Consider the following 12994-nt stretch of genomic DNA (forward strand, 5'->3'; position numbering starts at 1 on the left):
CGTGAGACATCGCACACCTTAAGTCCTTAATCATCCTTAAAACTCAGCCAAACCCCCACCCATTAAGAAAAATAGACAGATCGACCTCTGCTATTGGTTAGTAAATAGTTTTCCGTTTGACGTGTCAGATTGAGTCTGATGTGTCAATTAACAATGTCAATGTCAACTCCAAATAGTTGTAGGGACTAAAAATTTCCTCCCTGCAAAAAGTAAAAAAACTCTCATCTTCTTCTCTTATCCACTTCTTCCCCCTTTTCTTCATCCTCTTCTTCTCCTTTTTCTTCGGCCAGTCACCATCATCTCCATCACTGTCATCATCGAGTTTCACTTTCACCACTATCATCTCCGCATCACCATCGCCGAACCAACCTCTCTTTTCTTCTTCCTCTTCCTTTCCTCTTCTTCCCTTTTTCTTCTTCCATCATGCCATATCTAGAACCACCATCTTATCCCTCTATTTCACCACTGACAGCCACTACCACTGTGGTTCCCTCTTCCTCCTCTTCTTCTCCTTCTCCTCCTCGCCCAACCTCCATCAATAGTTCGCGCCTTTCTGTCTCAAGCTCACTGAACCAGAGCTCAATAGCCCTCGTCCGCCTCAAGTCTCTGGCAGAGTCCAACTTCACTTCCTCTAAAGACCTCAACGCCGCCTTCAATTATGCCAAGCGCATCTAGCGTCTCGCCTCAAGTATCCCTAGCGTCACCATGATCCTCGCCGCCCCTCACCATCCTTCGCCTCACCGCTGTTAACAACTCCTCCTTCCTTGACTGGTACACCGTCCTAGATGCTGAGCCTTTCGCTTCTGTCTCCGTTCTCCGCAAGCGCTACCAAAAGCTGGCGCTCTTACTCTACCCCAACGAGTGCCCCCACATGGCATCTGGTATGGCATTTAAGCTCGTTGCCGAGACTTTTGGTTGTCCTCAAATCTTGTCTTCTTGCATATGCATGAAGTATATGCTAAATTATTAATAATGTATGTATTAGCTTTATTGATATTGTCAAGATTAATGCAAGAAATGTTTTAATTTTTAAGATTGTGGAGGTAGGTAGTAATGATAATGGTCTAAAGAAGAGAAAAAGAGAAGAGGAAGGAGAAGAAAAAAAAGAGGTAAAAAAAGAATGAAGAGTGAGTTTATCCCTCGCCCAACCCAAATCGATTAGTTTAAAAATGATTAACATGCGATATGTTTCACGAAAAAAAAAAAAAAAAGGTCAGATGGTGTTCTATTCAGCCAACGGCCCAACTCGATTGGGCTTATCACGGAAAACACTTCTACAGTAACACCGGATTTATATTTCCCTAAAATGTTGAGAATTAGAAATAATCCTGACAAAAAAAAAAAGAAAAAAAGAAATAACAAGGTTCAACCGTTCAAGAGAATTATCGACCCAAAAAAAGAAAAAACCGTTCAAGAGAATTGAAATTTAATTCTCTTTGATCCTTTCTTTCGTTGCATCCTTTGTTCTCAGCTCGCACTTCTAAAGTTCCCGAATCTCCGCCGACTGTGTGGCTGAGACAGGAACAGGCAGCATCGCATCTTCCCATCTCCGGCGACGGTGACTCTGTCTTCCAGCGGCGCAGCGACCTTCGTCAATTTGAAACCTCTCGAGAGAGGTAAGCTCTTTTCGTCTTCAAAGGGTTCCATCAAACTCTTCCTCTTCTTCGTCATTCAATGTTTTAAGGCATTCGCAATGTCCTTCTTTACTAGCTTTTCTAATTCGTTAACTTTAACTTAAGAATTCACTCTAGTTTTTGAAATAGGGTTGTGGTTATATATTAGTCTGGTTCTATCTGTAGAGGTTATCATGGATGTGGAGTGGTCTGAATCGCGGTACGAGGCCCGTGAAGGTAAAATTGATAAAGATGATTCTCCGGTGAGAGAGCAATATGATGATGATTTGGATGAGAAGTCTAGCAAGCACAGAAGTAAGGATAGGAAGAAGAGTAGCCGAGGAGATGAGAAGGAACATCATCGAAGTAAAGACAGGGAACATCCAAAGAGGACTACCGACGAGGCGAGAGAGGTAGAGAAGGACAGAGTGGCTGGCAGGGAACGGAAGAAGGAGGATAGGGACGAGCGTGAGAAGGACAGGGGAAAAGATAGTAAGGCTAGGGACAAAGATTATGATAGAGAGAAGTATAGGGAGAAAGAGCGCGAGAGGGACAGGGATAAGAAGGACAGGAGTAAGGATAAAGAAAAAGATCGCGAGGCAGAGAAAGAGAGTGATCGGGCACGCGAGAAGGAAAAGGGAAAAGAGAAGAGTAGGGATAGGGATAGAGAAAGGGACAAGGCGAAGGAGAGGGAGCGCGAGAAGCATAGGGATCGAGAGAAGGAGAGGGAAAGCTATAGAGATAATGGAGACAAGGATAAGGGGAAGGATAAAATTAGAGAGAAGGAGAGGGATACAGATCGAGATAATAAGGAAAGGTCAAGAGATAGAGGAAGTAGAAAGACTCACGAGGATGATTATGAATTGAGTAATGATGATAGAGCAGACTATGATGACAAGAGAGAAGAAGAGGTGGGCAAGATAGCAAAGGCTTCAAAGCTCAACGAAGATGAGAAAGATGGTGAATCCTCAGCACATCTGTCATCAGCAGAACTTGAAGAGCGCATCCTGAAGTAAGTTGATTTGTTCTTACTTGATAAGTTTGCTTGCATTTATTTATTTAGTTACTTATTTTTGTAGTTTGAACTCTTATCAACTGGTTTAATTTGCGATATAAGTTTGAGATGTATTGCTTTTTGCTTCTGGAAAGTTTATTACTATTGGGATTATGTTCATGATGTCAGGAGTTCTTTTGTAGGAAGCAGGAAATATGAAACTCTTTGTTTTAGGATACTCTTATTAAGAGATAACTTTTGATAACTTACGTACTACATTATAGAGAACGTTCAAAAGTATTTTCTTTGAAGTTTTTGTTTTTAAGATGTCGGTTAAGCAAATAGCATGTCTTGCCATGCTATCAAATCAGTAGAACATGTAACAAGTAACATTTAACATAGTGGAAAGATTTAAGGAAGCTACATAGAATAATACAATAAGTTGATGTTAACATCTAGTGCTTCTGTATTAGAACCAGAATAAAAGGAATGGTAAAGTCCTTTCTTTTTAAAGGTTAAAAAATGAATGTCATTTTGTTTTGCTTGGGTCTTTCTGCTTAATTAGTTTGTGTAGCGTCATTGAGATTGCTTATAAACTACACCCAATACTTTATTGCTATGTCATCACAAGGATGGTAGAATTCACTTCATTTTGTATCACCAGGTTGTATAGAATGCCATTGTAGAACTATCCTTTACTATAATATTTTTCTTGTAAGATAGATGGTTTTCATATTCCTAAAATATTCTTACCCTTGATATGAGTTTTGAATTATTTATTTTTTTGTTTTAAGTGCAAGGATTTTTATTGTATCATACATTCATACTATCATATATCATATAATTAAGGTAAATACATTTACCTCCTCTGAAGTTTGGTGCATTTTGAACCTTTTTCTAAATATATACATTGAACTCCTCTGATGTAAGTATTACTCATGTACTCTTTTGAAGCATAAGTAATGAGTAATTAATTAAAGATAACAGTGATTCAGCAAGGTATATGAATATGAATATTAGCCAAAAGTTTGTATATATAGACGGTAGACCAGTTATAATATGGAGGTTCTTTTAGCAGTAGGGAAGAACAAGGGAAGGCACTGAGGGAGTGTTATTTGTGGGTATTATAAGTACAGAGAAAGGAAGGTACTTGTCATTACTAAAACAGAAGTATACTCTTTTCCTCAGAACAAATCCATTTCCTTTCTTCTTTTCTTGAAACCTTCAAAATTCAGCTCAATGATTCCAGTCACCTGTTCCCTTCCCATTCCTCCCTTACCATTTGAATATTTCATAAAATAATTTTCTCATTGAAAAGATGGTAGAATCGCGTCTCAGGTGGTTTGTACATGTGGGAAGAAGACCGACAGAACACCCAGTCAGGAGGGTGGATGAGATGGAAGATGGACAAGGGGTGAGAGGCAGAGGAAGACCATCCATGAGATGGTCAAACGAGATCTACATGTAAACGGTTTCTCTGTAGACATGATACATGACAGAACTCAATGGCGTCGTTTGATTCATGTAGCCGACCCCACCTAGTGGGACAAGGCTTTGTTGTTGTTTGTTGTTTGAATTTTATCTGTCTTGAATGTTGATACTAGCATTTTATGTCAACCTGTTGGTTTATTGTTATATGAAATTTATTCTTTTGGCAATATTCTTTTTAAGGATGAAAGAAACGAGGACAAAGAAGCAATCAGAAACTGCCTCGGAGATCTCGTCATGGGTCAATAAAAGCCGTAAGCTTGAAAAGGAACGAGTGTTACAACGCTCAAAGATGTTTGAGGAGCAGGTTAGTTTCTTTATCTTCAAATACAATATGTTTGCAAATTGGTATTTTCACAATTTACATATGTAATCAGTGAAACACAATTTTTTATAGGACAACATTGCTGTAGAGGGAAGTGAAGATGAGGATACAGCTCAAGACACTGTTGGTATATTTCTTTCCTTATTTTCATCCTCCCCATCAATGAAAAATGATAAGTTGGAAACTTAAGGTGCGCCTGATTTGCATTTTCATCGTCTATTTTCATTTTCAGAATTTTCTGTTCTTAAAATTTGTGAAGGAAAAAGAGAAAACAAGAGGGGAAAACAGAAAATAGGATTTTATTGTTTTTAGTGTTTTCTCCTTTTCCTTCATAAAATCCTAAAAGCCGAAAACACTGAAAATAAAGACAGAAAATAAAAACGTGTGCCAAATGCACCCTTACTATTTCGAACACTCGATTTGTTGGCATTTTTGGAAAACCTTTAGGAAACAGCTGCAGACTTTTTATGTTAAGGTGTAGTTTCTGATATCCCAAAACCATAGTTTGGGTTAAAGCTTCAGGAGACAAGCATTGTTTTGAAATACTAAAACCATGTTTCGGATTTAAAGCTACAAGCATTTGTGCAAACCATGACATGGAGCTTTTCTAAATGCTAAAGATGATATAAGTTGGCTACTTCTGCACCTTTCAAATATGTGGATACAGAAAATTATATTGTAGATAAATGAGTTTAAATAATTAATAAAGCATAATGGATTCATTATCAAAAAAAATAACGGATTCATATAATTATCTAAGGAGCAGTATTTTAAGCATCATCACATATTTACTAAAAGATAGTCCCTTGTAAAATAAAATGATATAAAGAATGTTTAAATTATACGAGTTTCTCTCCTGGTGTGTGTGTTATGTGGGCAAATTCAGAGTCAAATTTACATATGTTTTTCATTGTCCTATAGCTGTTGTTTTATGAAACAATTTATTTAGCATCTTTGATGAATGTTGGGTGTGCCCTGTAACCCTAGTCCAAGTCCTGTTAACTGGGATTGTGGTAGTAGAAAAGAGGCAAAATTCTTGTGCTACTATTTCGACTATTTGGTCGGAGCATAATGCACACCCCTTCAATTACAGATCTTTTAGTAAGCATGCTTTATGGGATAGGATTAGATGTCTAGCATCTATTTTTGGTGTAAAGTTCTTGATCTTTATAAGGAAATCTTTTGTTTTGTTTTGCTTTTGTATAGGGAAACCCTTATCAAATTTTTTTTTTCTAAATAATATAAATTTTATAATTTCTCTATTCTTACAATTTCAAATATTGCTAAGAAAAATTATTCAAGAATAAAGCTTAACTTCAACGATACTGACACAATTATTAGTTGTGATAAACTCTGCAATAGAACTGCTACAAAATTGGATTTATTGTCATTTGAGACTCATTGATGATGCCGCATATCTCTGATTGTTGATAATTATGGGGTTAAACAATGTATGTTGACTGCATTTGGCAGATAATCTTGCGGGGGTGAAAGTTCTTCATGGCATTGAGAAAGTTGTGGAAGGTGGGACAGTGGTTCTGACCATCAAAGATCAGCCAATACTAGCAGATGGTGATATTAATGAAGGTACTCTAGTTGGTTCATTTTATAGTATTCAAGTACGAAATCTGTTAATGACATGAGTTTTTTGTTCTCACATGGCAGATGTTGATATGCTTGAGAATGTGGAGCTTGGAGAGCAAAAACGACGAGATGAGGCCTATAAAGCTGCAAAAAAGAAAACGGGCATATATGATGATAAGTAGGTTGACCAGTATATGTATTATTATTATTATTATTATGAAAATAAGGGTTAAAATATAAATCAGAACTTTCATGAAGCTTGGCTCTCAATTTCAGGTTCAATGATGATCCCTCTGTGGAGAAGAAAATACTTGCCAAATATGATGATCCAGCTTCAGAAGAAGTAAGCTTTTCTTTCTTTTTACATTCTGATGGTCTAGAGCACGAGTCACTGAAGTATACTAAGTATTGCAATTCCTGTTCTCTTAGGAGGGAGAAACAGCACAGCATAGATTTAAAAAAAAAAACTTTTAAGAATAGGAATATTACAATAAATTCCGAGAATTCAATAATACAGAGCACAGGCACTTTGAGGTCTTGTTCCTTCCTGCCTAAAAGAAAATGAAGAGAGGAGAAAAAAGGGGGAATCTTCTCTTCAATTGCTTTGATGAAGAGAAAATGAAAATTATTTCAGAAAATTATAGTAAAGAACAGGATAAAATTTAAAAAATCTCTCTCTCTCTCTCTCTCTCTATTTTTGTCTTGGAAAGTGGAGGTACCCTCACTAATATTTTTTTTTAAATTTCTCTTTTCACATCATTCTCTCACATTCAATTATAATCCCCCAATTTGAATATTCACATTCCTTTTTTGGTATACCACGTGGCCTGATACATTGTGACCTCTATTTTCCTTCCTAGACTAATGGAGAGGCCCAGGGGTCCAGCACATTCCATAGCCATAGATGTTCTGCGGATTCTTTCTTTCAATGCTTTGACTCCTCTGAGTTATTTTTTTATTCAGGGTATAACTTTGGATGAAAAGGGAAGATTCTCAGGTGAAGCCGAAAAGAAACTTGAAGAGGTTGGTTATGATTTTTTCCCCAGTTACATATATATGAAACATGTTGAGATCAGTTAAAGATAGAGATCGAATTTTCTGGGTATAGGAGCTTGCTATGACCAGAAGATTGTTTTCTTATCGTTTACATCGATACCTATCTATTATTCTTTTATTATCACTTCTTCCTCTTGGATACAGCTCAGAACTGTTTTGGTCACATGATGTATCTGATGCATATCCTTGTTATCCCTATTGCCAGTTGCGAAGAAGGTTGACAGGTGTTTCAACAAATACTTTTGAAGATCTTAATTCATCGGGAAAGGTATCATCAGATTACTTTACTCATGAAGAAATGCTTCAATTTAAGAAGCCCAAGAAGAAAAAATCTTTGCGCAAGAAAGATAAGCTTGACGTCAATGCCCTTGAAGCTGAGGCTATATCTGCAGGATTGGGTGTTGGTGATCTTGGTTCTCGGAAAGATGCAAGGAGGCAAGCTATCAAGGCTGAGCAAGAAAGATTGGAGGCTGAGAGGAGGAAGAATGCTTATGAGGCTGCTTATGCTAAGGCAGATGAAGCCTCCAAATTACTTCGTTTAGGACAAACAAACACTATGAGGACAGAGGAAGATGAAACTCCAGTTTTTGCTGATGATGATGAAGATCTTCGCAAATCCTTAGAAAGAGCAAGAAGACTAGCTGTCAAAAAGCAGGAACAAGGGATATTTGGTCCTCAAGCTATTGCAAAGCTGGCCACATCAAATCACAATGATGAGACTGTAGATGATCAAAACACTGGAGCCGGAGAATCACGGGAAAACAAGGTGGTCTTCACTGAGATGGAAGAATTTGTTGGTCGTCTCCAGATTGACGAAGGTAAATTACAATTGTGTATTTCTTATTTAATTATATCCCCAGAAGTGTGAGTTCCCTTATTAAATATAAAATCTAACCATTATCTTTCTTGTGCTTTAGACATGTTTTTGGATGTTCAAGATATTCGGATCAATTAGCAAGCAAAATGCTGTATTTGATCATAAGTATTCTCTGGCTTATACGAGTTCTGTTGTTCTTTTGACAGTCTTCTGTCGTGTTCTTGTTGACATTTATGTTCAGGGTGCAATAATTATGAGCAGTAAGCTCATGGAACTGTTGGAGAATAAATTATCTAAAGAGAAAGTTGATAATAGGTATATGACATTATAACTTTCTATTTTTTCAGAAGCACGTAAGCCAGAAAGCGAGGATGTTTTCATGCATGATGATGAAGATGCAAGTGCAAATGCAAATGCAAATGCTCCTGACGAAGGAAAGACTGATGAGGCTGGTGGGTGGACTGAAGTTAAAGAAACAAATGTGGATGAACAACCTGATTCAGAAGACAAGGAAGAGGTAGTTCCCGATGAAACTATCCATGAAGTAGCTGTGGGGAAAGGATTGTCAGGGGCATTGAAACTGCTTAAAGACAGAGGGACACTTAAAGAAAGCATTGAATGGGGTGGCAGAAACATGGACAAGAAGAAAAGCAAATTGGTTGGGATCGTAGATGATGAAGGAAAGGAAGAACAAAAGAAAAAGGAGATTCGCATTGAGAGAACAGATGAATTTGGGAGAATTGTGAGTCTTACATGTCCTTATCTTTTGCTTTAATTATAATTTTCTTTTCTAATATTATTTAGGTTCAGGGATGAAAAAAGATTCACATTAATTTGCATTGAATGAGCTGATACCAAAACATTACGAGTTTGACCTCAGTCTACTAATACCTAGTCAATGTTGCTGTTTTATAACTGAGTAGTTCCATATCAATTCATTTGAGCATAGAAATCCAAAATTTTAAGGGAGGATAACTAGGTGAAATGAAGCACTGTCAGGTAATCATTTTATTGGGGGAACATAAATAGAGCCCACAGTTCCCAGATGCAGTTGGTCTATGTCTGTATGCTCTATTGATATGTGTAGGTTATGGTGTGATTTCTTCTAATAGCCAATAGGAATGATGACATTTTGTAAATATGTGAGTAGTGCAATTCTTTTGCATGTATGTGTTAGGGACTTGGGTATTATGCAGTGTCCAAAGTCCAACATCGAATAGTATGAGATACTTGACGTTGTATTTAAGGGGAGTGGTTCTTCCATTTTAATAGTTAGCTTTAAGGTGTGGTTCCCCATTTTCTTGGGTGGTTAACAATGGTATTAGAGACTAGGTTGTCGGTGGCAAAGGGCTACCTTTAGGTTGGATTATGGTAAATACGAAATACGTCGGTTCTTTAGGGCCGGTGTGTTGTTAGGTACTTGGGTATTATGGGGTGCCCAAAGTCCCAAATCAAATAGTAAGGGATGGTTGATATTGTATTTAAGTAAAGTCGTTCTTCCTCCTTAATAGTTAGTTTTTAAGGTGTGGCTCCTCACCTTCCTTAAGTACTTAACAGCATGTGTGTATATTTAGGTTTGTGTTTTTATTTTTTGATATTTAAGTTTACACACGTTTGAGTATTTTTAGTCAATGCCTCGCACTATACATTACAATGTTTTATTTGGAAATTGTAGTGGAACATTAGATCTTAATTTGATTTCCCCTCTACTGCTGCAGTTGACTCCAAAGGAAGCCTTTCGGATGCTTTCTCATAAATTTCATGGTAAAGGACCTGGTAAGATGAAGCAAGAAAAGCGTATGAAGCAATATCAAGAAGAATTGAAGATGAAGCAGATGAAGAGTTCAGATACTCCCTCACTGTCCGTGGAGAGAATGAGGGAGACTCAAGCTCGATTGCAGACTCCTTACCTTGTTCTTAGTGGTCATGTCAAACCAGGGTATGTTCTTGACTTCAAAGACTAAAATTTGCTGAATTTTCAATAAAATTAGTTGTTATGTACTTTTAATAAAATTCCTGGATTGGTGAAAAAAGTTGGAGCTGCAATGAGGGACATGCTTTCTTAAATTGAGACTATAATTTCTCCCTTCCCCTAAAGGATACTTCTTTTTTCAGTAACATGTTGCAGTTAGAACACTAATGTTTGAATGCTTAGAACACCAGTTGCTGGTGTTAGTTTACTGTTCTATATCTCATTTATGGTTTTCTGTACAAGAGTTACCTAGATAATAGATATAGCATAGGTTTAGGCTGCTTTTTAAAAGTGTAGTTGTTTGGGGATATAGGTGCCCTCAAACAACACTACTCATCACCTGAGGGGTATTTCTATTATGTTGAAAGATTCCTTGTCAGATTACAATTAGTATATGATTGGTTTCCTGCTCCGTTTTCTACTTATTTCATTTTATATTTCCACATTATTACTCTTTTCAGAGCCTTCATTTCATGCTGGGATAAGTGTTTGGCATTGCATATTAGCAGTTCTGTAGGTGGTGAACTTGTTTTTGTTTGGCTACTTGGATAAAATTACTCTCATCTCAAAACATCAAAAGCTATCTCATATTTGAATTCCAATATACAGTGGAATAATATTTGGCTTGAAACATATGAGGGATGTATTTATTGCTCCGACAAATTCCTTGTCTTCACTGTACCAATATGATTGGATCCATGTCCATTAAGGGTTGCTCTGGAAAATGTATCCAATGAAATTTTTTCTCTTTGTCTACTGTCTGATAAATTCACTTCTCATTTCAAAACCCCAACTACTATAATAGTGTATCTTATGTTTGATTTCCAGTATTCACTGAAAGTCTAAATTGTTTTCAGCTTGAAACAAACTCTCTTATCCTGGTTTTGTCAGTGATAAATTCTTCTGTCTCTGCATCTGAACTCTCTCCGAAATTCCAGAACTACGTTTTCTTAAAGAAGTGTTTTACTGTTTTTGAGATCTGTTATGCTATCAACTAAGCTACAAACCTCAAAACCAAAACATCATCAGATTGTGCTGGCAGTTGGAATCTGATGAAAAACTAGTATTTTTCCTGACTGATATCCCAGTTAAATTAAAGTGTTTTTTTCCTGTATTGTGCACATTTCTGATAATTTCAATATTTAAATAAATATAGCAAATATTTTCATGGTAGGTTTTCTCTTTCTCTCATTTTCTCAGTCAATATACTCACGGAAGTTGTTTTTATTCACAGACAAACTAGCGACCCAAAAAGCGGTTTTGCTACAGTTGAGAAGGATCTTCCTGGGGGCTTAACACCCATGCTTGGTGATCGGAAGGTAATATAAAGCGTGCAATATTTTGTTCTGTCGTGCATAATTTTGCATTAAACCAAGAAGGAAACTACAATAAGGATATACATAGGTATAACTGCATCTCACCATATTTGTTGCATTTTCATTTTCTCAAGATTCTATTATATTATATTTGGTTTTCATTCCAAGTATTGTTATAACAAGCCCTGCCAAACTGCCATGACCTATGAATGTTCAAGTGTCCCAGTGAATTCTTGTGGTAGCTTTAAGCTAAAAGATATATGATTTTTTAAGGCTAGAAGAAATACATTTGAATGCTTACCCTTCAAAAATTGATATATCTTGTTTCCTGTATAGGTGAATGCTATTTGTAGGAATGTTTAGAATTCCTAGGAAATCTGAGACGCACTTTTGATTCGAGTGTAGAAGCATACTACTGTAATCTTGTTTTATGCACTGCTCTATGCTGATTACATTTGGAGCTTGTTCAGTATCTTTGATCCTGGAACTTCAAATCAGTTTTTAGTGTTAGAGATGGTGAATGTTATAGTTACCTAGCATGTGGTTGAGTCCTACCCATCTTTAAGCATAATTTGCATTCAATTTGAACAGATGCATATTTTCTTATTAAAGTTCGTTTTTCACTTGTTTCAGGTAGAGCACTTCCTGGGAATTAAGAGGAAAGCTGAGCCATCAAACTCCGATACCACCAAAAAGCCCAAGACTTGACTCCTTTTTCATCTAATTATGTTTATGTTATGCTAATAGCCTAATACATGACTGTATAATGCCTTCATCTATTCTCTTGCTGACAGCAGAGATGAGCGGAAATTTCATCCTGTTTCGGAACTTCAGATTTTGTTGGCAAATGGCAAATGGCAAATCATGATATTCTGGCAAGATGTCCATTGGTAACTTGAATGTAATTAGCTGTCTGAGACTGACGGCTGGGCTTATGTTTTGTCTCCTAAGATCCTAGATTCCTCTGTAAAAAAAGTTCTAAAAAAAGGAAGAGCTTCGTTTTAATCCCAAGCTAAATTTTTGGATATCATCTATCTTGGGTTGGAACACCTTTCATTCGTTTGTTTCTCGTGTACATTTACGAAGTAATCTATCTGCAATCATGGTATCGTAGAACTAATTGTGACAAATATTAATCTGGGTTCCTAATCCCATGAAAATTATGTCTTAAATAGAATGAATACTACTTTTGATATGAGCGTTTACAATTCCAATTATAAAGGATGTAAATTATTTGTAGGAATGAATTTTTTTTTTTCAATTATTTGGTAAAGTGTGATATTTTATTTTATATTTTTTAAGTGAGATTAAGAAAAAATATATGAAAGAAAATATTAAATGGTAAGAGATTATATTTTATCAAATAATTAAAAAAATTGTGAAAATTCACTTTAGGTACTAATCGATGAAACTTAATTATTATTTTTAATACTTTTTAAATGCACTTAAGTTGGATTACTAGTATTAGACCTAGAGAAATAATTTGGAACAAATTTAAATTGTTCCATCAAATTCAAATCGTTGTGCTTTTTTGTTGCTTTATTAATTTTTTTGGTTACCTAGGTATCTTTTATCTCGGTAAATTAAGGACTAATTTATTGTGGTACTGAACTTCATTTAAGAATTGGAAAAGTATAGGTAGACAATGAAAATACTGAATAATATGAACAATGAATATACTGGATGTTTAATTCACTGGGTGTGCAGATGGTTATCATAATATTAAGATTTAGGTGAGTAATTTAAGGTGTAGTGTATTTTTATTTTATTGAGCCAATTTTAAAGCATATTGTTTACAAAAGTTATTGTCTACCTAACAAAGTCAATAT

General features: G+C 36.1%; 1 protein-coding gene across 3 annotated transcripts; it reads left to right on the forward strand.

Moving 5' to 3' along the window:
- Positions 1-1286: 1286 nt before the first annotated feature.
- Positions 1287-12360, forward strand: LOC112740952 (SART-1 family protein DOT2). 3 transcript variants are annotated; one of them, XM_072213573.1, is made up of 13 exons: positions 1287-1616; positions 1752-2625; positions 4279-4402; positions 4493-4547; positions 5894-6007; positions 6086-6182; positions 6281-6347; positions 6968-7027; positions 7266-7878; positions 8225-8619; positions 9596-9816; positions 11084-11168; positions 11799-12360. In XM_072213573.1, the coding sequence occupies exons 2-13, from the start codon at positions 1808-1810 to the stop codon at positions 11871-11873; spliced, it is 2724 nt and encodes a 907-aa protein (XP_072069674.1). In that variant the 5' UTR covers positions 1287-1616; positions 1752-1807; the 3' UTR covers positions 11874-12360. The 3 variants fall into 3 exon arrangements, with proteins under 3 accessions (XP_072069674.1, XP_072069675.1, XP_072069673.1); XM_072213574.1 differs by having other exon boundaries at positions 1306-1616; positions 1802-2625; XM_072213572.1 differs by having other exon boundaries at positions 1325-1616; positions 1764-2625.
- The last annotated feature ends 634 nt before the right edge of the window (positions 12361-12994 follow it).

Source organism: Arachis hypogaea, chromosome 14 (assembly GCF_003086295.3).
Source record: "Arachis hypogaea cultivar Tifrunner chromosome 14, arahy.Tifrunner.gnm2.J5K5, whole genome shotgun sequence".
NCBI lineage: Eukaryota > Viridiplantae > Streptophyta > Magnoliopsida > Fabales > Fabaceae > Arachis > Arachis hypogaea.